Below are 26,768 nucleotides of genomic sequence, written 5' to 3'. Positions count from 1 at the left end.
AATGAATTAACCAAGGTGAAACGTTCAATGTCAAATAACATTGTTTCATTTATTGTTGTGTTTTGTACGTAAATAATAAATGTTTAATGTAAGGCTGTGCAGTATTGGCATGCAATGTGTTATATTGATTTTAAAAACTGGGGCACTTTGTATTTTTACATTTCCCATTGCAAAATATGATAAGCCACAACCTACATTACCGGGTTTATTGGAAACTGAAAGAAATACGTTTCGAGGGTCGTTTATTTTACATTCAAAATCGATTTCCCAATGTCGAAGTTAAGGCTGTAGCCTGGTAAAACGAACGCAAAATTAAGAAATCATACGATTTTGCCACTTTAAAACGAATGTTTTTTTTAATCGCGCAATAATAAAAAAAATTAAAAAAACATAAATTAGATAAAACAACATTTTCTAAAGGTTTTTCTGTTAAAAAATATACTTAAAAGTTTTATGTAACTAAAATATAATTACGAGTACTTTTAGACCGGCATATTACGCCATTTTAATTTTAGACTTAACTTAGGTATCTGGGATCTCTATAAAGACTAAGTATTAAACTAAAATTTGTTTAATAATTTGAAGATAATAAGTTGAACATGAAAGTGGCCCAAGCCAAATTTTAATTTTTTGATTTTGAAAAGAAATACAAGTATTTTAAATCGCATACATATTTGTGACATTTTGTTTTTTTTTTTTCTACGTAAAATTATGCCTTCGATTATATTAAAAAACAAAAAAAGAGAAATATTTTTTTTAAAACCTTTTTTCACGGAATTGTAATTGTAGAATATAAATAATTCTAAATTGTAATACGAGAATTCAATTTAAAACAACATCTTATTTACGTTGTTATGACCTTCATAACCCTTACCGAAAACGATAAGGGCAGGTCTGAAGGTCATAAAAACGTAAAGAAGATGTTGTTATAAATTAATATTACAACCTGAATTATCTTCTATTTAAAAAAAAGATAATACAATTCTATAAAAAAGGTTTCAACTAAAGTATTTAAAAATGATTTTTTTGAAGTATTACCGAAGACATAATTTTACGTAGAAATAAAAGAAAATGTTACAAAAATGTATGTGATTTAAAATGCTTGTATTTCTTTTTAAAATCAAAAAATTAAAATTTGGGTTCGACAACTTTCATGTTAAATTTATCTTCAAATTATTACAAAAAATTTTTGTTCAATCCATAGTCTTTATTGAGATCCCAGATACCTAAGTTTAGTCTAAATTTGAAATGGCGTAATCTGCCGTTTTAAAATGACAAAATCGTATGATTTCTTAATTTTGCGTTCGTTTTACCAGACTACAGCCTTAAATACAAGTTTCTGGGTTAAAAAAATGCGTACATGCGTTAGATTTGATAACTGCATTTTTTCTTGTAATAAAATCGAGGATTTCAGTACAAATATAAACAACATTTCAATAAAGTTTCTTTCAGAAAAATAATAATGTTTTATAAACAACAATTACCATAATCAACTTCATTTTAGTGGTAATAGTTTGTCTGGATTGGTTTTAAAACAGGCATATTTCTCTCGTTTCTTTTTATTACAGACGCCGTGGCTATACGGCCTACAATGAAACGTCGCCAGTTTGATTCCCACCAGTCCTAATAAAAAAAACCTTAAAAAGGTTTCTTAACTGTCGGGGTTTTGTGGTATATTTTTCATAACTTCCTTCCATATCCTCTTCCACCTGCTGTTAGCCTATAAAATAGATTCTTATGTAATACTTTTAAAAAAAACATTGTGCACCACGTAGATAAGCTGATTAGATGATCAGCGCTTTAAGTCATTTAAATTAAAATGACTTATTTTACTGGGTATTTCAGACCGATTTGTTTTGGACAAAGAAGACCATTCTTTTCAAAAAATAAATTAAGTATTAAATCTAATACGTTACGATAAACGATATTGAATATTTTTTTAATATGTAATGGAATTTTTAATAAATCCTGATTGTCAGCTCCTTTACTTCACAAAAGTCAACAGGTGGAAGAGTTGAGGAAATTTGGATGTTTAAACATGGGCAGAATGGTGAATTTTACACAATGTGTAAAGTGGCCACTTAAACCAGCCAATGACAGGTCATAAGCCCTGTAAATGCCTAGACGTCCATATTCCCTTCTCAATAATGTGTTTCCCTCTCTGTTGAAATAAATTTAAACATGAATAACTCCCTAGGGAGGAAATCCAGCCAGTCTGCAAGCATTTGGACATACTCAAACATTGTTGAAATCCTAATTGTTTTAAGACTGTAACAGAAAAAATTCTCGAAATACCGTTGTTTAAATAAATAATTAAGATTATCAATGTGTTATTTTATATATTTTTTGCGTTTAATGGACTCTTGTGCCATCTTTTTAGGTAAAATGTGCTTTGCTGAGATAGGGCGGATAGATAAAAAAGTATTTTCAGTAATAATTCTTTGTCATTAAAAAATGTAAAATCAAATTGTAACATACATAACAAATTTAAGAAGAAAAAAAATCTCATCTTTTAGAAAATCCAGATTCAATGCATTGCTTGAAAATAATCACCAATATTTTGAGTTCCAAATGTTTGTAGACAAAAAACTAGATATAACTTCTTAGGTGAATATTAAGATAAACATACTACAACAGAGATAAAAAACATTTCAGTGAAAAAATATGGAAAGCAAAATGATTAATGTTACAATGTGTAAAGTGGCCACTAAAACCAGCCAAAGACAGGTCATAAGTCCTGTAAATAACTAGACTTCCATACTTTCTTCTCTAAAAATACGTTAATTAATATACCATTTTTTTATTGTTTATTTGTTTATTTATTTATTTAATTATATATACACCGAATGAGCATTTTTAAGGACATATTTATACATAAAAAAATATTAAAAAGATAAGTAGAAAGACACAGTAGTATATAGTAGACTTGGTAGGAGTGGAAGCGGGAGAGAGGTGTTTATAATTAAATTTGATTCAGTGATCATTTGACAGAAGACAACTTGTTCTCAGAAAAATCAAGACTGGTATGTTTGTTGGCAGACCCTAGAATTTTGGGCATAGGGTAATAAAAACCAAAGTTAGTTCTATGGTTATCGGTATGAAAGAGTAAGTTTTGTCTGAGGTTTTTAGTTGGAATATTTAATTTTATTGAGCTCAGTAGTTCAGGCGCATCAAAGAGTGAGTTGAGAATTTTAAATAGGACTAGAAGGTCGGATTTATTTCGACGGTCTTGAAGAAAAGATATATGTAAGCTAGTTTCTAACTCATTATACGTATATTGGTCTCTGGATAAGCCCAACCTCCAGCCTATCTTTCTTAAAAATCGTTGTTAAACTGATTCAATATTTTTGATGTGAACATCATAATATGGAGGCCAGATAACAGAGGAATACTCTAGGTGCGGGCGAACTAGGGAACAGAAGAGAGTTTTTAGGGCATTGATATTTTTGAAGTCAGTTGTGCTTCTATTCATAAATCCAAGGAGTTTTAAGGATTTATTGATAACATCTTCAAAATGAATTGTAAAAGAAAGTTTAGTGTCAAATATAATCCTTAAATCTCGTTTACTAGACACAGATGATAATATTTCACCGTTCAGTGAGTAGTCGTATATGTTTGGATTTTCCAGGCGAAAAAAATTAAATATAAATAATACTGCATCCAGATTTATGACCATGATCGTTACGACCACTTAAAACCAGTCGAAAAAAACGTTTTCGTCAAATTTTGCATAACGCTTTAGTCATGAAAAAGTCTGGAAACAGCATTTCATTGTGCCCAGTTTTACGAAATCGTGAAAAAAACTTTAGTTTTCAGATGGGCCACTAATATCGGCCATTCGACGGCATTCGAATTTTGCTAAAACCGTACTGTCTAAATTAAATATTTTTAACCATAATATTCCTCTTAAAAAAATAGTATGAATTAATTTAATCTTTTAAACAATTATTAATGGCATAATATAACCTAAAACTTTTTAATAATTCCACAAAATTAGTGTGATTTTATATGCATGTAATACTTAATCAAATTCCAAAATTTAAGTTTTTTCTTTAATAGCTGTTTTGTTCAATTTATTATCTTTAATTGATTACGATAAATTTTACTCAGATACATCGTCTTTATACGAGTACTAACAATAATAATAATCATGGTTCATTAGCGAAAAATTACAATTTCTTTATCTGCTACGTACACACTTAGGTAATAGATTTCTCTGGATTTTATCTAGTCTGCCTCACTAATAATGAATGAATAATAAACTAATTTTTAATGAACCTAAGTTTAGTCTAAATTTTAGAAGGCGTAATCTGCTGGTCGATAAGTAATTAGGTTTTAGTTATATAAAACGTAAAAATATAGTATAGTTATAAAAGCTTAGAAAATAATTGTTTGCACGATTTTCAAAGAACGGTGTTTTGAAATGGCAAAATCGTTTGATTTCCGTTCTTTTTATCAGACAACTTTAAAGCCATAAACGGTTTTATCTTTCGTTTTAAAATTAAAGCGATAATTTTTGTCGATATCTCTTGTGCGACTGTGATGTCACACTAGTCTACATACGATACGAGACTTGATACATCTCTCTTTTATTTAAATTATAAAGTTAATTTTTTGTATTCTTCAAATGGACATTTTCACACCGGATTTGGAAAAAAAAATTCTTTACTATGCTGGAATCAATTACCAAAAAAATATATATTTGCTACGCGAAGAATGAATGTCCGATAATGTAGCAATAAATATGTACAAGAGAGAACACGAAGATAGAGCTCATAACAAAGAAAATAGAGACGCTGTTCTGTGGCCGATGCTTGTGTGGAACAAATTCAGTCGGTTATTGACAATGATTGGGGACGCACGCGCATAAAATGGGCGGCGTATTTATCAATTTTTATTTATTTTGCTTTTACAGGGCTAAATTACATGTTAATTTTTATAAATTATTGGAACGGAATTTTTAGCAGCATCAACAGCATGTCTCCATGTTTTTATTGTTTTCAAATATCTGAACTTTTTAATATTCCATATTTTGCTTGTGGTAACTTGCTTGTGCACAATCTTGCATCACCGTACGCAAAGCAATTATTTGCCACAGTCTTCTTAGACGTATTGACTAACACCCAACAAATATTTTATTTTAATATTTGTTTTTTTTTTAGTCTTTTTGTACAATTGGGCCTTATTTGACCAATTCCCGTAATCAATCTGTGTCGAGTGGGTGATTAATGAGATTTGTCTTCTCTTTCAGGCATTGTTTGAGTTGGAACTGGCCGGGTGCAATGAGGTGACTGAGGCCGGACTATGGGCGTGCCTGACACCCCGCATTGTTTCCCTCACACTCACGGATTGCATCAACGTCGCTGACGAAGCGGTAAGTCTACCTATCCCATTTTAACTTAACTCATCTATGTAAGTATATTAATACAGACATATTGTTTAATTTTTCTGATTTGAAAAATGATTTTTCGATGCCCGGACAAATGAATAATAAAGTTCTGTAAGGAAAAGAATCGGAATCGTAAACGAGTGTCTTCAACTCAGTAGCTATCAGTTAAACATTCTGAAAATACAAAAAATAAATGCGTCGTAGCCTCGCGTTCATGGTATATTAACATTAAAAATATCTGTAAGTGAGTACAAATACATATAAAAAAAGTTTCTTAAGTTATTTTTAATGTCAATTTACAACTAACGGAATTAACAAAAGTTTAAATTACAGAAAAGTTAATAAATACGTGTTCGAATATCAAACAAACGAACAAAAGAAGATTATTACATGATATAACCTTAGAGTTTATACATCTATACTCTAAGGATATAACATAAACATTTAAGTTTGTAAGTGAAAATTCTTGATGGAAGTTCATTGTAATTTATTACAGAAATAAAAGACGAGTGATACCTTATTCCACAAATTTAGAATATCCAGTGACCGGGCTCCAGGACCAGTCTCGAAGATGAAACCAGTCACTGGATATTCCAAATTTGTGGATTGAAGTATAACTCGTCTTTTATTTCTAAAATAAATTTCATATCATTTTGGTTTTCTCTTGTTCGAAATAAGAAAGGAGGGTACTCCGTATGGATCCGCTGGCGAAAATATTTTTGAAGACCGAATAAACAAAATCTTTTATCTTTTCAAATGTTTTATTTAATTATAGTTGTATTTTATTTTTTTACTAGTGGAATGAGTGACTTTTCACGGGTACTTTTTTTTCTTATTTTTTGTATTGTATTTAATTATATAGAAATTATAATTGGCCTATAACCTATAACTTTAGTTTATTTGTAAATATTTTTATTTTTTGTTATTTATTTTATTTATTTATTTATTTAACATTTTGTACATAATGTTATTTGTACATTGGCGGGCTTATTTCCAAATGGCAATTTCTTCCAACCAACCAATAAAATTATAGTTTTATTTTTATAATTCAAGTTACATAACATAATCAATAGAAAATAAAGATAAAAAAGCTTAAGATATCTAAAAATATAAATAAACTTATTTGTTTATAAATTACCTTAAATCAAAACTATTACTCAATGAGAAAAAAGAAAAAAGAGGAAAGAGAAAAGGAGGAGAGATTAAGGAAGAGAAAGGAGATGTTTCTTTAGACGTGGTTTAAACAGAGATAATGTAGTAACATATTTGATGGTGGATGGGAGATAATTCCACAGTCGAGCCACATGGACACTTTATGAGTTAGAGAAGAAAGAGGAATTGTGGATGAATTGGAGAATTAGAACGAAGAGGTAAACTATGAACTGATAAGAGTTGAAATTTTCCACGCTGCGTTATAACGGTTGTTGTTTTTTTAACAACTACAACAAATAAATTATTCATTCGAATGAAGTCTAGAACAACTTTTCAGCAACAAATTATATTTAAGTCATACACAAAATATTACTTGAGCACTTCTAATGGAGAGGTGCTATAATATATTTGTTAGTTAATTTGATAACATGAAAATAAAGTAAACGTTAAATAATTAGAAAATAAATACTGTTTCTGCTCTTTATTTTGCTTCCTATTAAAATAATGTTTAATCGGAAATGATTAACACGGTAGAATGAATAATACAACAAATAAATTATTCGTTTTGAAAAATAATATTCATTTATAATTCAAGGGAACTTTCCCAATCCTTGTTACATTTATAATATATATCCGCAGGTGTGATTAACAATAAAGAAATAATTAATAATTCAGCAATTCACATTAAAATATTTTTGAAAGGTAACATCCCGATTACTGTTTACCATATGTGTCGTACATTTTTTTTTTTTTTATTATTGTTATGTTTCTGATCTTATATTATAATATTTGTACGGATATACCTACTCGTGTGTCTGAGTCAACTAATTGCTCGTCCCAACTCAACACAGGACTTTTAAGCCCATGGAGTTGGGACTTACATCTCAAATAATCTGTATTGAACAACCTTTGAGTAAATTAATTAGTAAAAATAAATAAATTACGGAGAGTTAATTATATACTCGTAAATGGTAGTTACGAAAATTTTCAAGATAAATCAAATTTTATAGATTTTTTAATGTTACATAGAATAATGTTATATAGAAGAAAAAAAACCTGCTTATCCTTCATTATTTAGGCTTGTTAGTAAGTGGGAAAGAGGAAATATTGAAAAAAATTGTAAAAATATACTACAACACCCAAAACAATTAGTAAGTTCAACCCTAGGGGAAATTGGATACAAATTATTCTTATGCGCGGTAAAAATTAGAGCTTTAAATTGTAAGGCGAAGTTTTTAAAAAATGTATGCTACTGTTCGTGTATTTGCAATTTTAGCCATTGGTAAGCATGGCAATATCCGACATACGCCCTCCATATAATTTGCCAAACTCGCGGTGAAAAACGCAATGAAAACAACTTTTAATACAATAAAAATCTGTTAAATAAAATACAAAAAATAACGGTCGGGTTGTGCTCTTGTGGCTAGTGTCTCGGACACACGGATCAAAGGTCCGTGGTTCGAATCCCACTCTACCCCAACTTGATTTCCATTTTTGATAGTGAGTTATACAACTCGTGGAAAATGCCCCTTTAAAATGAAATATTTGGGTAATGATAAGAACGCAAATATTTTTTTTTTTTGATTGTGGTTTAAGAACCCGATTAAAAAAGTAAATAAATTAGTAATACTGATGCCTCAGAAAGGCCTTGGTCTTCTAAACGGTTTTTGAGTATATGGAGGGAGTGCTTTCACACTGTGTATATATTTTTTGATGCAACTGATCATTAAGAAAAAAAAACATAATTTCTCTGGACTGCTTGATATTGGCAGGCATTTCTGTAAACTACAATATTTTATTGTATGTCAGTAAGACATTCCATCGCATCTGCCGGTATTTCCGAATTATGCGAACAATTTGTCAACCTTTTGGCACATTTCCTTAGATTTCCCAAACAGGGCGAATTCCGGGAATGTCTCCCCAGACCCGCTACCCTTTCTGATAGTCCCAGGGGGTAGGATATAGTACGGTGGTCGTTGTTCTGTGTCGTGGCTTGAAACGTTGACTTGGTACTGTCAATCTGTACTATTATTGAGAAACACAAAACGGTTATGATGCATTTGTCATTAACATATAGCGTAAACAAGAAAAAACTTTAAATTATTGATTTATTTGACACAAAATACAATAAAATAGAAAAGCTAAAATTATAACAGAAACAAATAGCGAAGATAAATAACTACAATTAATGATGATTTAGGAAATAATTTAAAATGTCTGAAAGTTAAGTTATCGTAATAACAAAATATATAAATATTGTTAGGAAAAACTTACCTCAATGATGATGCAGTATTAATGCCGATATGGTAAAGCTTTAAATTCTGTGGATAAACAAAAAATATCTCGGAGTATACTTAGACAAAAACATAAATTTCAAACACATTTCTACTACATATTATTTTTTAATTAATTTATTTAAAAAATAGGAAGTATGATAAATATACACACTTGTATTCTTATAAAACATATATTTGAAGCACTAACTTTGTGGTAATTCATTATAATAAAATAAATAAATATTCAACTTTGTTTTAGACAATATTTGAGTTTGTCAAAATTTTTGCAGACAAATTGAAGAATTGAAGAAATGTGGATGTTCAAACATAGGCAAAATGGTGAATGTTACACAGTGTGTAAAGTGGCCACTTAAACCAGCCATTGACAGGTCATAAGCCCTGTAAATGCCTAGACTTCCACATTCCCTTCTTTAAGGTTTTCTCATTCCCTGTTGTAATTTGTTTGTTTTAGATCACTCATTTTTTTTCTCCCGATTTCACTTTAAATTCCCCATCTTAAGAAGACCTGACAAAAGGTCTCGGCTTATTAGCTCCATATGTATTAATAATATAAGTATTTAGTAAGCAAATATGTAAGTATTTAGACGCAGCGAACTTCCGTCATCACCACCAAAGTACTTTCGAAACGACCCAAATTTTTACCGGACACGGAGCTGTGAGAAGTTATCTAAATAGGTTTAAATTAAGGAATGATGACTATTGTCCATGCGATGATATTTCTTCACAGAGTATCTTTTTTTCAGTGCCCATTTTTCAGTTTACTACGCCATAATTTTGAACCAGAATGCAAGAAAGATGGAATAACCTTAACAGATATCCACACTGTAGTTAATAGTAGTTATCACGCGCCATTGTTCTTGAACTTTGCAACAATGGTGATTGGACTCATAAAGGTAATAAACCAAAATCAGTGATCGAACATCCCATTTACAAGACAAACAAAACGATTTTTTCCATGTACCTTAGCCTTGTACATGACACGTAAGTCTACTAAATACAGGGGTCCAAATATATTTTTTTTTTTAAAAAGAGTCAGTAATATAAAAATAGAATAGAAAAAAATGTTAAATTTAAAATAAAATTTAACCAAATGCCATTCATACAAAGAAACTAGAGATAAAAAAACAAAACATTACTAATGAGGATAATAATGGAGTCTCATAACTTTCAGGGTTTAAAATTCTATAATGAGTTACCTGAAGAAATAATAGAATTGGAAAGTCTTAATATTGTTTTGAATAGATAATAATATTTCTTAACATTTTGAATTATTAACTAAGCCAAGTTTGGATCTGCGGTAAGTAATCCATAAAGTTAGAAAGCACTATAATTTATTATATGAATCACAAAGTAAATTCTAGAAATTGAAAACTCATATTATTTAGAAAATTTTATTCGCTATTGAAAAAATGTTACTAAATGTGGTATCATTAAAACTTTCTTATTTATTAAATTGTACTAAATTAATAATAACGATATACCATTATTTTTTTTAACTAAACTTTTGATTCTACCTGATAGATATTTAGCACAATTATTAATACCTTCGATAAATCAGCTATTTTAATATTTTCGTATGTAAAATAAAAATAAGTCTTCAGAAATCATTACATATTGTATCCAAATAACAAGGTTTAAATTAATAAATTATGCTACGTTCCATGGGAATTTAACCCGGGACTCGTACATAGTGTCTTAACTCGCTAATCACCACACCACAATGATAACTATTTGTATTTTCTAAATGTTTGATTACTGAAACTGATTTACTGGTCTAAATTTGAACCGGGTTGTAGTCCCGTGGCTAGTGTAGCCGACTCACGGATCAGAAGTCCAAGGTTCGCACCCCGCTCTGCCACAACTTGACTCCCATTTTCTAATGGTCAGATATTCACAAATGCCCCCTTAATTGAAATATTTGAGTAAATCACAAGAACGCAAGTATTTAAACATTTTTTTTTTTTTAAGTTGCAATAAGGAGTGAACACATTTTTGAGAAGGAAATATGGAAGTCTAAGTTTTAACAGGGCTTATGACCTGTCATTGGCTGGTTTAAGTGGCCATTTTTATTTGCACTTTTTTTTGTTATTTATTTATTCATATTTTTCTCTTACAAACTATAATTAATAATAAAAATAATGTGTCCTCACTGGGGTTACCCGTGCCGAGGACACTTAACAATATGGCGGCCTCCGTGGTGTAATGGTCAAAATGCTTGACTCACACACGGAAGGTTCCGGGTTCGATTCCCGGAGAGAACACAAAAATTTATATGTGATTTTTCTCAAGCCTGGGTGTTCTGTGATGTAATTCACCACTGTAATTAGGCCTTCTGGCCTGTTGTGGTGCAAAAAAAGCATAAGTTGTTGTTAAAAGCATAAAGCATAAGCACAAGTTGTTAAACAATATACTTTTTTGAAATGTTTTTACATTAGAGAATAAACAAAGAAAGACTAACTTAATAAACAGAGACAATTAACAAAATATTCATAGTTTTAAAAACAAGGTAAATATGTACATCTATATTATTTACATTACAAAACGCACAATGAAAATAACAAAAACCTAACATAAGCTATACACTTGTGGAGCGGTTGATTCAATATTGGTATGGGCAAATGAGACAAACCATTTTACTTCTACCTAGCTCCACTATCCATTTTTTTATACACTCTGTGTAACATCCACCACTCTGCCTGTGTTTAAATATCCATATTTTCTCAATTCTTCCATCTGTTGACTTTCGTGAAGTAAAATAGCTGAAACCTTTATCATGTGGGTGAGATTTTTCCGATAGAACCATTTCACCCACTAGGCAACGCTTGAAACTGAAACTGATATCCAACCTGTCTACAAACATTTGAACACACTCAAAATACTGTTCATTTGTAGATGTTTGATTATGAGTGTTATGTCTCAACGAATAGGCATTAATTTATCTTCCTTTCCCAGAAAATCTCGCACATATTAAAATTATTACCCTCATACCAAACTGTGTTTTGTAATAATCTTATACCCGTATTAACGCCGACACTGTCTGTCGTCTGTCTGCTGTCTGCTGTCCGTTGTCTGCTGTATGTTATGCTACTACTTATCATTTGTCAGACATAATCATCTTGTATATCCACATGAAAAGTTATATTCAACTAAACGTAATAACAGTAGTTCATTCCAAAAACATTCCAGTTTGTTTGTGAAAATTCTTGGTGGAAGTTATTTGCAAATTAATATTTATTTATTTATAATTATACAATTTTGTATTCTTTTTATACAGAATAATAGTTTTTTATACATAATGCCTTTATCTTCCCATCATAATAAAGTCACAAAAAATGATGTTCAAAAGTAATTTTGTTTTTCATGGTACTAACCTTAAAGCCATCATATTTTATTCGGCGTGATAAAATTTTAACTAAGTGCTGTGTCGTTATACGAAAAATTTACATTTAAATTTTCTAAGAACGTATCCACGTACCGAGCTTGTCTTTCGAATTCATAACCTAAAGGGATGGATCACAGGGGATTCATTCGACCCCTACCAGATCAAAAGATGGTATTTCTTTACGCTTTTGTGGATCTTTTATACAAGGTGAATGACACCTGAACGATTAAGGGGTCACCAACTGCGAATACGAAGAGGTGGGTGTTATTTCTAACCAAGTCACGTGAAGAGAATTGTATGCATGACCCTTCTTACATCGCATCCCCCTGAATCTTTTTACAAATTTCAAATTCTGTTTTCTTTGTTTTTTTATTTATTTTTCAATGCTATCTTTGGAGCGTTAAGCATTTTTAAAAGTAAAGTTTTGCAAATATGGTTGTCCTAGATATTTTTTTTATAAAGCTGCCTTTTACTTTTTATTTTGTTTATACAATTATGTTTGATTCTCAATTTTTTAAAATTCTTTTATCTTATTTTTTTTAATTTCTCATGATTTTTGTAATAGAAATATATCACAAACTACGAATACCGATAAAAACATGTAAAATGTATTTAGAAAAATTTATTGTATTTTCCAAATCTATATGGATGTTGTTGACAAATATTTTTATACATGATTTTTAAAATGAAATTCTTATGAAACGCGACATGTTTGACCTTGACAAAAGGGCAATTCTACGAATACCGATAAAAATAAATTAAATGGATTTATAATAAATAGTTGTATTTTCAAAATCAATATGGATATGTCCCTTTCACTGTCGCTCTAAAACCACCCCTCATCGTCTACAAAGTAGGGACAAAGGAAAGTATAAATAAAATAAACAAATAAATCCTTCACCCATTTCAAACCCCCTTATGTCGACAGTGATAGGAAACGTTAGTTACTACTCTCTGGAGCACCAGAACGCCCCCGGATGACACTTAAGGCCAGTCACCGGCAGCGCACCCAGAGGCAGCAGACTTACCCAAAGACTACTGGTTGCAAACAAACTTTTGCCACCACTCATACCTACTTAAACTGTAATTTTTGAAGAATTTTACCTCATCAAGCGGAAGCAATAAAGGAGACGTATATTCCGTGATCAAGGAAGTCCTCAGCAAAAGATGTCCACTGACAAATCAAAAACCTCAGGCCCCAGACACGTCCAGTGACTCCTGTTTAGTAAAGGATTGATTATTTTTATTATTTTATTTATTTTCTTTTATTCAGGAAACATACAGTACAGTTACAAAGTTTAATATTTTACACAATAAGACTTAATTCTAATGGACCAGTGAAGTTTCCATATTAAAAAGCAATTATATGTAAGGTTAATTATGAAAGTATAAAAAAGAGAAGGAAAAAGAAAAACATAAATGAAAGTGGTTTAAAAATTTAAATTTTAGTGAAAGAAAGATATTTTAAAGTTTGTAGTTTGTAGTGAGTATTTACAAATGGAAATAATATTAAAAATGATTTATTATCCCCACCTTCCCTTAGACCTTTTTACTGGACAGTATTTCATAGATCTTTATTACAAATATTTATCAACACTACTACTGGTTTTGTTGGTCTTCCCAAAAACAGTGATCATGCACAGTGGCGGATTTGAATTTAACCCCCTTATTTAGAATAGAATCTAAATCATTTTGGTAACATTTTTGTAAGATCATGAGTCTTACGCTTCAGATTCCAGTTCAGGAACAATTAAACACTGCAGTGTAGGACCACATTCAAAACCAATATTCAAAAATCTAATTACACATTCTACAAAACGAGGTAGACTTATCTAAGTAAGTAATATATTAACAAAAAGCTTTTTAGGTTCCCCTGCCAAAAATATAAATTGATTATATTGCGGTTTTGCAGTATCACCGACGATATATCGATGCCGACCTCCCGGGGGATGAAATCCATAAATTATCATGCGTTTATTTGTAGTAATTTCCTTATTTTTTTTTCCTGCAGGTTGGAGCAGTGGCGCAGTTGCTGCCTTCGTTGTACGAGTTCTCTCTCCAGGCGTACCACGTAACGGATACCGCCCTCGGATACTTCTCCCCTAAGCAGAGTGCTTCCCTGAGTGTCCTCCGCCTGCACTCTTGCTGGGAGCTTACAAACCACGGAGTCGTGAATATTGGTGAGTACTCTAAAATTGCACAATCTTGCGGAGTCAACGTTCATGCGGAATATTACGAGAAAGAGGATAATTCTTAGGATGCACACGAGTACAGTAATTGCAACGTGGAATTTTCGTAAAACTTAGAAAAAGGCGTTTGTTCGAATGCGAAAATTTATTTTATTTTATCAACATATGTGGCACAATTGCCTTTTACAAAACGAACAATGTAAAAATTTTTGGGCTAGATAATTATTTAAAAACACAAACCTTACTTTTAACTAAATCAGTTCTCCAAAAAGAACGCCATTTTCAGGAGGAGTGTACAAGTCTGCATTTTGTCTAAGGGAAGAGACCACTGTAGGAGACTGCTGCGATATGTTGCATAGATTTATATACTATTAAGCTTGTTGTCCAGATGTCCTTTAAAATATACGAGTTTTTAAGTAATAATATATATTTTTTTGCTATTATTTAATTATGTATGTGCTTCCACTTTCCATTGTGTTGTATCCTAACTCAACACAAGGCCCTTGACCTCATAGAGTTTGGGATACGCTGTTATTCTTTTTTTTTTGTAATGATAATTGTTGTAAAAAAAAAACATAAAATTAAGAAATAAAAATTAAACCCAAACATTATTTTAAACATTTAGTAGCAGTTTAAAAATTAATAATAAATCTAAATTAAATAATAAAACATTTAAAAGGCTTATAATTTCACTAAAGGTGTGATTTACCTTTCACCGCCTTTGAAATAGTTCAAAAGGTTTGTTCTGTGGGAACAATACCTTACATTAAATATATCCAAATGGTGGGTATAATATACCCACCATTCGTTATACCCACCTTCTTCTTCTTCTTTCTGTACCTGATATGGCACAGAAAGAAGAGGAAAAAGGTAAGTATAACTTACTATTGTCGAGTTCATGGGGTATACGTGTAAATATGTATATCATGTGTGGTCCGTCCATATATTGGATGGAACCAACGATTCCCTGAAGAACTGAAAAAAAAAAATTTGTCGGTTTGTTGTTTTGATCAAAAATGGGTTCGATGTTCATTCATTAATAACTTCTAAAAAATGCGCGGACTGGTATAAAATACACCGCGCTCTGACTGATTCTGGAATATGAAACTGCGTAAGTGTTTTAGTGCAAATGCAAAGTGCACGCAAAGTAAACAAAATGTCAACTCTCGCCTTCCACACAGTAGCCAGGCTCTTTATAGACCTGGGCTTGGAGGGCGAGAACTATTCACGAAGACCCGTCACAATAGATCTTCACAGGTCGCAGTGACGTCAGTAGCTTTCATAGCACTGACCCCCACCTCTAAGAATAAGTATTTTAGTTCCTTTAAGGTGGTTCCACAGTACATAATTTCACAAGTCAATATCTGTGGAATCAATTTTAACAAATACACCAAAGTTTATTTTTCATGTATTGCGATGGTTTTATTGAAAATTTAGCACTTAAATCGGTTGACACAATGGCATTATAATATTTGACTATGAAATACAACTCTTTATGCTGAAATTATGGCATTAAATTGCTTTTTAGTTTATTTCAAAGCAATTAATTTGAATTTCTGTGTTGGTAATAGGTACCAATTTTACCTATGTTTGTACCAAGTACCAAGTAACTGCTTCCCTAATCCAAAATTTCACCGCGCCCTCTGATATATACATATATAAATAAATTTATATATATCTTTCTTGGATTTAATACAGCATAAACAAAATTACTAGTGAATCCCTGAAAATGTTGGTTTTCATGTTACGTGTGACTAAGGAATTAGCATAGGCACTTTGAAGTTGATGTATACTTCATTAGTGAGAAGCCAGTTAGAGTATAACTCTACAATATGAACTCGTTACTACAACTGTCAACGCCATAACTTCCTGGGGGTTATCAAGTGAAACTTATATTAATTTTTTTCAAACCTTGCAAAATTCTATGATCAAATTGCTACTACATAAAGATGTATACCGCCAGAGACACAATATTTCAATATCATTAATGTATAAATCTGTAAATAAATTATCTGTTAGGGCTCTACTTTGGTACAAATTAATTTGTCAGCATGCGTCGCACTCCGAGTATAAACTCAAGTTGGTACATGATTACAACACCAGGTTTACTAGTATGGAAGGGCTAGCTGTTCCTAGATATTACAATAAATATGGCAAAAGGACACTGCAATACAGTATACCTAAAATATTTAACATGTTACCAAATAATATTAAAAATATTGAGTTAAATACAGGAGTGAGACGTTTGCTTATGGTTATTAGAAAAAAGTTTTTTGTATTAGTGATAGTTTGTAATGTAATATGTAATTGTCACCAAAATCCTCTTGAAAGAGTCCAAAAAATACTCTTAGGGTATATATGTTTTAAACTTTGAATTTTTCATTAGGACTTTTTACTAAAAATATTAAATTTGTTAAAACTTAACGACAGAAGAAAAATTATAGACCTTTAAAATTTATTCAAAATTGTAACTTCAATATGGGATTGCCCTGAACTGTTATGTCTCATCAACTTCAGGGCGCCTGGAAGAATGACTGGATCGGTGCTACCGTTTTGTAGCAACAATTCACGGACAGTGTATACTTGTAATGCCGTATTGAACAGACTTCATGAACTCTGCAATAGTTATTCCAACGTATCGGATATATTTAGTGTAGGGTATTGTTCCAATAGTACAAACCTTTTGAACTTTTGAAGATGGTGAATGGTAATCATATTTATTTATTTATACATTTCATAATATATACAATTCTTTGTTTACTTTGCCCAGCTGTATGAAACAGTACTTTATGATTTTCTTGTTACTTTAAAATATATATATATTTTTTTTTTACATTTATTCTTAAATTGTTTAAACTTTTTACTGAATATGTTGTGTAATTTTTTGTTTTTATAAAACTTGGGTGGAAGGAAATTTATGTTTTTTTTAAAATTATTATTATTAAGTCAAATATGTTTATATTATAAATTTTTGTAAAAGGCAGATTTGCCGTTAATGTTAATAAAATAAAATAAAATAAAAAATAACAAGTATACGCTGCTCGTGAATTGTCGCTACAAAATGGTAGCACCTACTAAGTCATTTTTTCAAGCACCCTGAATTTGATACGTGATAACAGTTCTGGGAAAAATTGTATTTTTAAAATAGCGTTTTTTTGCGTACTATTTCTGCCCAGTTTGTCATTATTTGCGCTCTCATAATCTTTATTATCTGCCTACGCATGCCGTAAACATTAGAAATATTATCTCTAATGTTACCCTTACAAAAGTACAACTCGTGATGCATTCAAATAATATTATGGTGATTTGAATACACAACGTGTTTATTTGTAGCATTCGTGGAGGAAGATACAAACATGTGTTTTAGTGGTTAACTAAAAAATGTTACCTTATTTCAAAGTTACTTAGTTGTATGTAATTATCCCACGATACATCAACCTTAATAACTCCATAGGGGGTGAAATAAAAAAAATGGACATATTAAAAATGTTGTGGTCAAAATAGATTTTATTGGCGTCAAAGCTAAATCTGTTCCACACCCACGTACTTCCATGTGAGACTTGAGTCACTCGACTTGACGTATTACACACCTGCTCCGAGTCATTAGGATGCAATGCCAGTGTCAAGAATATAATATTTTGACCAGTTGGACAGGAAACTCACCTTGATACCAATCGCGATGTATTGTCACAATGTGGTCAAAATAATGTTTAACTCTTAAAAGACAAAAAATTCCTTTGTGCGCGGTGATCTAACATCGTGTTACCACAAGGAAAAGACGGAATATTCTAAAGTTCAGAAATATAAAAAAAAGCATGTAGAAATTCTTTTTTTTTCGTAATGCTTGCATATAACATAGCCTTGTTATTACAAATTGAATTTAAAATCATAAATACGCCGGTTATCTCACAAGCGTGCGTCTCCCATTATTGTCCCATTCACAACACGGACTATCTCTTCGTTCTAGTAACGAGAGAACCCTTTTAATACCCTGTCATCGCTCTAATTTTTTTGCCTCTTCTTTCACAGTAGTAGCCGCTCGATTTTGAAATAATCTACCCACTAATGTTAGAGACGCCCGTTCTTTATTAACATTTAAGTCAAGATTGAAATGTCGCCATCTAAATATTTAAATTGTTCCTTTATCCTTCTTCTTTCCTTTCCATCCCCTCTCCTCTCTTCATAGAATGGTATTATTTTTTTATAAATATATTTATTTTTGTTAATCTTTGCTTTTAATTTAACTCTTCTTTGGTGATGGTAACTTTTCACAAGCATAAACAGGTTTCGAGGGCACTTTTTCCAGCTTAGTTGGCACATAATTTCACAAGTCAGCGCATGCGCATGACATGCATTAAACATACCTGTTCTAATGATCCACGTTAAAAAAATTAAAGCAAAACTTTCCATTATGTCGTATCTTAATTCAACTCAGGGCTCTTGGGCTCATAGAGTTAGGAATACGTTTTTTTTTTGTAATGTGTATCTTTGTATGAATAAATAAATAAACAAACATATGCATACATGAATTTAATTATACTGTCGAAACCTAATACTTAAATAAAAACAACAATTGCAGAATAAAAAAAATATATCGCTTAGTTTAATAGACTCTCAATGCCTATATAAATCGCTTTTGAGAAATATAAAATATAATTCTTTTTAAACCAGACAAAGCTATAGAAATCGAAATAAAATAAAGGTACATAAGTATCTCTAATGTTCACATTGACATTGGAAATAAAAGACGGGTCATCGGCGTCGTGTCGCGTTGGCGTCGGCGTCGGCGTCAGTTTACAACGTGTTATTACATTATTATTAAATTAATTTAAGCTCAGAATATGTCATTTATATTACGTATCTAGGCGGGTGGAGAATACAATTTAGTGTGCAAAATAAGCATTTTCGACTCAATGACTACTCTCAGGTACAAATCCTAAAAAAGAAGTCGAGAAAAGTCAGCCTCGTTGTGGAGTGGTTGACGCATTTGTCTTCTATTCTCAAGGTTTGGTTCAATTTGAAGATGGTTGCGTACTGCAATATTTCATTATTCCTGGACTTACATCTGAAGACTAATCACCTTAACTTACATCTAACAAAAATGAACTAGATACGCTGCAATTGGAGTTCCAATCCAGTGCCCTATGCATCACTCAATGCGGATAGTGATGATTATACAATTGAACTTTATGTTTTTTAAAAAACAAACAATAAAATTGGTGTTGGTGCTTCAAAATGGAAATATTATCATATTTCAAATGAGACAAAGGAATAATTTATAATTTAATTCATGATCTAATGCTACTTTACTTAAGTTGAATTTTCCGAAAGATGAAACTTACCGACAGCGCAACGTTTTATCTCTGTCTCTTTGAGATGTTAATTTTTATTTTTAAATATTTTTTTGTATTATGTAGTTTACAATATGCAACTAATGCTGTTTTGATCGTACTTTATATACCTCTTAACTGATGAACTGTTTATGTACCAATCCAAAGGGTTTATTTAATGACCTATCAATTGGCTAAAGTAAAAAATACGTATATATATATATTTTTTTATTATTAAAATATATGCTCTCCAAGTATGGAATCCGTATTTCATCAACATGCTGGAGAGAAAGACGTTATATCAAGATAGCGCATTCTTCATTTAGACTTCAATATGAGGGTAGTCTTCGGAGACTTGACTATACTGGAACAGCTGAGACCAAGAGATGACATTATCAAAACAGAATTCATCATAGCAGAATTGTGGATGCATGGTATGGTTTGCCTCACACACTCACGGCGCTATCTTTTTAAACACTCAAAAACAAATTGGTCATATTTACATAGAAAGTAAAATAAATTTCCCATTAGAAAATATAGGGACATATCAGCTGATTTCTGTCTGCCCTTAATTCAATCATTGTTATTACATTCAGCAGTCTAATAAAGCCCCTGTAATAACTGGCTTCTTGAAAAACGTGGTGTAGCGAAATAAACATGTGCAAATAGATAGTAAAGTCAGCATATCCGAGACATATGTATGTCAGGCTAATAATGACGTACACTTTGGAAACAAGAGCAGATAGAACCAGAAAAAACAATATCCTGGAAACAGCGGCGACAAATACCCTCAAAGATAGAATTAGAACTCTGTCGGACAAACCTGTGAAACTGAGGATATCGTGCGATGGAGCAGGAAGAGGGGGCAGTTCTGGTGGGACCATGTAACATGAATTTTTTTTATTTGAAAATTTATTTATAAACCCTTACGGATTATTACATTCATATTACATAAAATAATATATACATTTTTCGTTTATACTCTGTTGTTCAAGATAATATTTTTTACATCATTTTGAAAAGTTTGTCTGAGTCTTTTGTTTAGTTTTGTCTGGTAGTTTATTGTATAATTTCAGTCCCTGGTTCATTAGTCTTGATTGTCCTTGTTTTGTTTTAGAAAGTTGTATATGGTATTTGTCTGATATTCTCGTATTATGTCCATGTTGACTACAATTTTTTACTAGTTTTAGTTCTTCGTCTACAATTACATTAGTGGCTTATTTATGGATAAATTTTAATGATTCTAGTTGAAAAAGTTCAGTTATATTTAATTGCTTAGTTTGTTTAAAAAGTTATCTAGTTGCAGTTAAATAGGGAAGGTCATATACTAACTTTAATATTTTATTTTGTTGTCTTTGTAGTCTGTTTATGTCATTTTGATATCCTGCTCCCCATAATAGTTCCCAGAATAGAATGGAAGAAGACCACCAAAAATATGAGAGAACTAGTCTGAATCCCAGGAGCGAGGAACCGATAAACAGATCTTGTATCTAATCCAGGTGGAAGAAAACCAATACATTAATTACTAAATTTTAATAAATATTTGTATATAACCACTTACCGACTTTTCTATGTCTACCGGTTTCGAGACGTATGCGTCTCTTCGTCAGGACACCAATTAAACCAACATGTAAACCAACATGCAAAACCCACCATACACCTTCACCATAGTTGTTGCACAAAAATATAAAACCAACACGACATGCATTTTAATAAGTGCATGCACTGATTAGGACAAACATGCACTGATTAAATTATGAAAATATTTTCTTGTTTGAAAATTAATTTAAAAAGTAGAGGGGATGGAAGGAGGGGATAAGCTTAATAGGTTTAATAGGGTGACCTTTACAGTGGAACATCGTATGAGGGACTATATTGGAAGTTTGTTTGAGTCGAAACCGGTAGACATAGAAAAGTCGGTAAGAGGTTATACACAAATATTTAATAACATTTAGTAAAATGTTTGACCACAAAGTTAATGCTTTAAATATTAATAATACATTAATTCTTATTTACTCATTTTCGAAATTTGTTGAAATATATTACTAAATACGATTTTAAAATGTCATGGGTACGTCTACGTTACATACGTACAACGTCTAAGCTAATTTCCAAAATGTATCTACTCTTCCATTAAACATGAAATAATGTAATTAAATACCCTTTCATTATTCTAGTTTTGTTTGAATTAATTCCTTTCTTAATTAAAAACATTTATTCTTCATTAACGAGACGCTCTCCAGTTTCTAAACATCTGTAATAAAAGCTTAACATTTAAACCGTTTTGTGAAAACAAGATAATGTTTAATATTGAAATAAAGGAAACTTAATCCGACATTAATTAAATTATTAAAGACGTCACTTCACTCAAGGTTTGGAATATTAATTAATATTAATTAATTTACTTTTTAGAATGCTCCGAGTTTGTATTATTATATTCTTGACGAAAGTGAATTGTCAATTTTTCTGCAGTGGTTTTTTAATTATCTTACAATCTGCACCGAGGGATAATTAGGTGTAAGAAGAAAAAAATTATATCAAATTTATAAAAATATCGAACAAAATAGAACAGTGTTTCCAGTCCATAAAGGTGCTGGATGTAAGACAATCTGACCTGAAAAAAGCATTTATTTTAATTTTTTTTTTATTCATATAAAAATACATATTGCGAAAAAAATAATAACGTATCCCTAACTCTATAAGGCCAAGAGCCCTGTGTTGAGTTGGGAAACAACATAATAGAAAGAAAAGCATGCATATTAAAAGAGTGCTACAAATAAAAATTATTATAAAAACAAAAATTTCAATAAACATCTGGACAACGCGCTTAATAGAACTATATTTTTTTTAATTATTTTTATTTTATTTATTTAAAGAAATAAATAACATTCACCTTGGTATTTTTTTTCCCGCAAAGCCGAAGCTTACTGCGGGTTACATAACATTTTTTTTATAAAGTTATAATTGGCAAGTACATAGTTTAATAATAAATGAAGAATATAATATATTTATGCACACACCTTAGTTTCACTTGCTGTTTTTAATAAGTTTTTGACTATTTTTTTAAATTTATTTAGGTTTTTTTCTCACTATTTTCAACAGGTATTAAATTAAACAGTTTTGATACTACACTCCCCACTGTTCTATCTCCATAGTAGTTCTTCTGTCGTGGCACCGCCAGCTGCTGAGCCGATACTTGTCGGGTCACGATCTGGTGGGTTACTTTGGATTTATAACTGCAATTGAGGAAATGATCTGTCACTATCTAATACTGACACAGTTTGTTGATTGGCAAAACGTTAACATAATCAAATAATATTTTATTATTGTCTTTTGCCTCAATCTTTATTTTTAGAGGTACGATAGTTTTTAAAATTTGTTCTTGTAGGTTTAAGGCTCTGCCGGTATAAGATTTGAAACTTAGACCCCATATTTTTAATCCATATTGAATTAGTGGGTCAACTAGCCCCTAGTAAACTAGTCTCAGCACTGGGTATGTTATAAATATGTGCAATGTCTCGCAGCAGTCTCCTGCAATTCTTCCCTTAGACAAAATCCAAACTTACAACCTTCTTCTGAAATGGTTTTCGTTCTGAAGAACATAATATGTTCATCCAGAACATTAAACACCTTTGGGGCCACAAAAGAGAAATTTCTCTGAGCGAAAGCCGTACGTGTTTTTTGTATCAAATGTTTAAAGCTTAGTAATCATTCAATTATCAAATAAATAAAACAGATTTTACCGTACGAATTTCAACCATGGTGTGATAACTTTTTCCACTTTTTCTCAAGCTCTTAAGTTATTCAATCCTACATTCAAGCTTATAAACGACATCCGAGCTTTTATCGGTCTTCGGATCACAGAAAATCAAAAAGAAGATTTTAAATCCAATTATAAGTTTCTCTACACTAAACCCTTATCCGAGATGAAGGTTGATCTTGAACTGTCATGGAGTTTTAGTTTTGAATGAGTTTTCTTAGATTAATAAAGAGTCAGTTTTATTTTTTAGGGGTATAATAAATTATTTATATCTTCTTAATAATACATTTATTAATATCTTAAAAGACCTTAAAATATAAGATATATAAAGGATGAAGAATACAGAATTGAACCAGAATTTGTTATTTGGGGAACCTATAGTTTTTTTTCTAGTGTGAGTGTAGCAAACTCTTTTTCTGTATTCTGGATCAACAAAATGATGTATAATCAATTTGTAGTCACAAAGTTGTTTTCCATCCAGGACAGCACAGAATTTCAAATATACCCCTTAATATGATTTAAAATATACCGCTTGAGGTGCCGGGTTCGATTCCTGTAAAAGTTGCCACAAAGTATGCGTTTGAAAGATGGTTGTACTTTGAATTATTTCACTGTCCCTAGACTGGCAATTAAAGTCAATCGGATTTCACCTCCTAAAATTATAACATTACAAAATCTTAATAACTCATCTCAGGCGGTGAAATTTAGCCTTTATCTACAAACATTTGGACAAACTCAAAATATTGTCGATTAAACGAACTAGTCCAAGAAGAAGTAGGTATGAAAATTGAAAAAAATAATTTTGGAAGTTGCCTAGTACGTAGGTAAAATAATAAAATCAAGTTTATCTAACCCACATAAAAAAAAGTTTCTGTTTTTTACCTTAACAAAAAATAATAGGTGGAAGAATTTAAGAAAAGTGTATGTTAAAACATACAAAATGGTGAACGTTACACAGTGTGTAAAATGACCACTTAAACTATTCAATGGCCGGTCATAAGTCCTTTTAATGGCTAGAATTCCATATGTCGTTCTCTTACTTGTTCTCCATCTCTGATGCAATGTTTTTAATAAATGCTGGTATTTTAATATTTCGTACAATGTATCTTCTTCTGTGCCACTTGTGCTTTTCAAATTTGACAGCCAGTTGACAGTTTCGTAGTTCAGCCAACTAATTTAAATATAAATACACAGTAGTATATCGACCCTCCTACGTTTAATGTCGTAACCCACAAATTGCCGACTTTAAGTTTTTGATGTAATATATTTCATCTACATATAATTATATCTTAAATTCCAACGAGGAATTTAAAAAAATAGTTACGCATTATTTAGGACGCATATTGTCGTATCTGATATTTTTAAGAAAGTATACTAACGTATGAACCCTTGCGATAAATTTCGCAGGATGAAATAAATGACCGGAAGCGGCGTAAGTATCAGTTACGATTGTGTTGCCGAAACTAGACGGACGTCTACGGAAGAACACAATTTTGTGAGTATTAAATTAATAATTATCGTATGTTACGCATACAATTATTGTTTTCAAATAATCCCGATGTAAAATGTATGTTATTCACACAATATATTATTTTACGTCTTTTCCTAGGTATAATATTGTATGTGCATCTTTACTAAAACCGTAAAAAAACGTTTTTTAAGCTTACATAAAAAAAAAATAGCAAAATGAATCATTTGCATACCATTTTTTTTTTCAAAAATCGGTCCCTACTACCATCACGCCATTTCCCCGTAGGGGTAGGCAGAGAGAATGGACCGCCACACACGTCTATCCTGGCATACACTCCTAGCCTCTTCCACATTCATACATCTTGTCATACATGCCGTTCGGTTCTGTCTGCTTTTGACATGACCAGACTTACGATTTTGGTTTATTTGATCATGCCACGTCTTCCTTGGTCGTCCTCGTCTAACGTTGCCGTTCATTTTTGCCATATATACTTGTTTTACCATTCTCTCGTCGTCCATTCGTTCTACGTGACCAAACCATCTCAGAGACCCTTTCTTAATCTTATCAATTATACTTGTCTCAGATTTACACTCTCGCCTGATTTCATCATTCGTAACCCTGTCATACATTGATTTCCCACACATTCGTCTAAGAGATCGCATTTCAACTGCGTTCACTCGGCTTTCATCCTTCCTCTGCCAGTTCCATGTTTCACTTTCATACATATAAGTGTTGGGACTAAAACTCCGTTATGCACTGCCAGTTTAGCTTCGATTGACATATTTTTATTAGAATATTGTACAAAAATATCTATACATCCTTCTCCTGTAAAATCGCATTTTCTTGGTTACGATATTATACGTAGGAGGTGTTGATATATTATATCATTCCGTGTAATTAGTATTTCAATATATTCGTGTAGCATTGAGTATTATTTGGTCAGGTCAGTCAACTCGGTCGATCTACGACTCGGCTGTGATTGGTCCTGAATCTTCAATGATAATTTGTAGCTGAGTCGAACTATTTATCGTGAGGTTATGATTTATTCGTAAGGTCAACGATCTTTCCTCATCATCATCATTTCCTTATCCGCACCCAGTGGTGCATAGGACACCGCATTGTTACACCAAATGCATCGCATCTCGATTGTTTAAACCCTTGGTTCATGATCATAAGATATTTGTCTATTTAATAATTATTGATCGCGGAAACTTAATGTCGCTTAGAAATAATTTATCTTATAACTGTTAATTTGTATAAAATTTGGTGATAAGTTGTTCGCCATTTTGTGGAACCAAAATAATATATCATCTAATTAATATCAACGCTTATCAGTTCATGGTTTACCTCTTCGTTCTAATTCTCAAGGCACTCTCTTAATGCCCATCCACAATTCCTCTTTCTTCTCTTAACTCATATAGTGTCCATGCGGCTCGACTGTGAAAGTATCTCCCACCCACTATCAAAGATGTTACTCCATTATCTCTGTTTAAATTACATCTGAACAAACATCTCCTTTCTCTTCCTTAATCCCTCCTCCTTTCCTTTTTCCTCTTTTTTCCTTTTAACCATTGAGTAATAGTTTTGATTTAAGGTAATTTATTAACAAACACGATTATTTCTATTTTTATATATCTTTAGCTTTTTAATCTTTATTTTCTATTGAATATGTTCTGTTACTTGAACTATAAAAATAAAACTTTTATTTTATTGATGGGTTGGAAGAAATTGCCATTTGGCAATAAGCCCGCTAATGTACAAATAACTTATGTACAAAAAGTAAAATAAATTAAAAAAA

At 31.3% G+C, this 26,768-nt stretch overlaps 1 protein-coding gene across 1 annotated transcript in view; it reads left to right on the top strand.

Annotated features, from left to right (window-relative positions):
* LOC148282485 (F-box/LRR-repeat protein 16) overlaps nucleotides 1–26,768 on the top strand; it is a 188,294-nt gene that overhangs the window by 19,738 nt on the left and 141,788 nt on the right. The window contains exons 2-3 of the mRNA XM_088225023.1: nucleotides 5,252–5,374; nucleotides 14,232–14,400. Of these exons, the coding sequence (XP_088081149.1) occupies nucleotides 5,252–5,374; nucleotides 14,232–14,400 (292 nt within the window). The remainder of the gene's footprint in view (nucleotides 1–5,251; nucleotides 5,375–14,231; nucleotides 14,401–26,768) is intronic.

Source organism: Micrasema longulum, unplaced genomic scaffold, assembly GCF_059751315.1.
Source record: "Micrasema longulum isolate JH-2025_06_02 unplaced genomic scaffold, ASM5975131v1 h1tg000323l, whole genome shotgun sequence".
NCBI classification, from domain to species: Eukaryota; Metazoa; Arthropoda; class Insecta; order Trichoptera; family Brachycentridae; genus Micrasema; species Micrasema longulum.
This window is presented reverse-complemented; position numbering and strand designations above follow the sequence as displayed.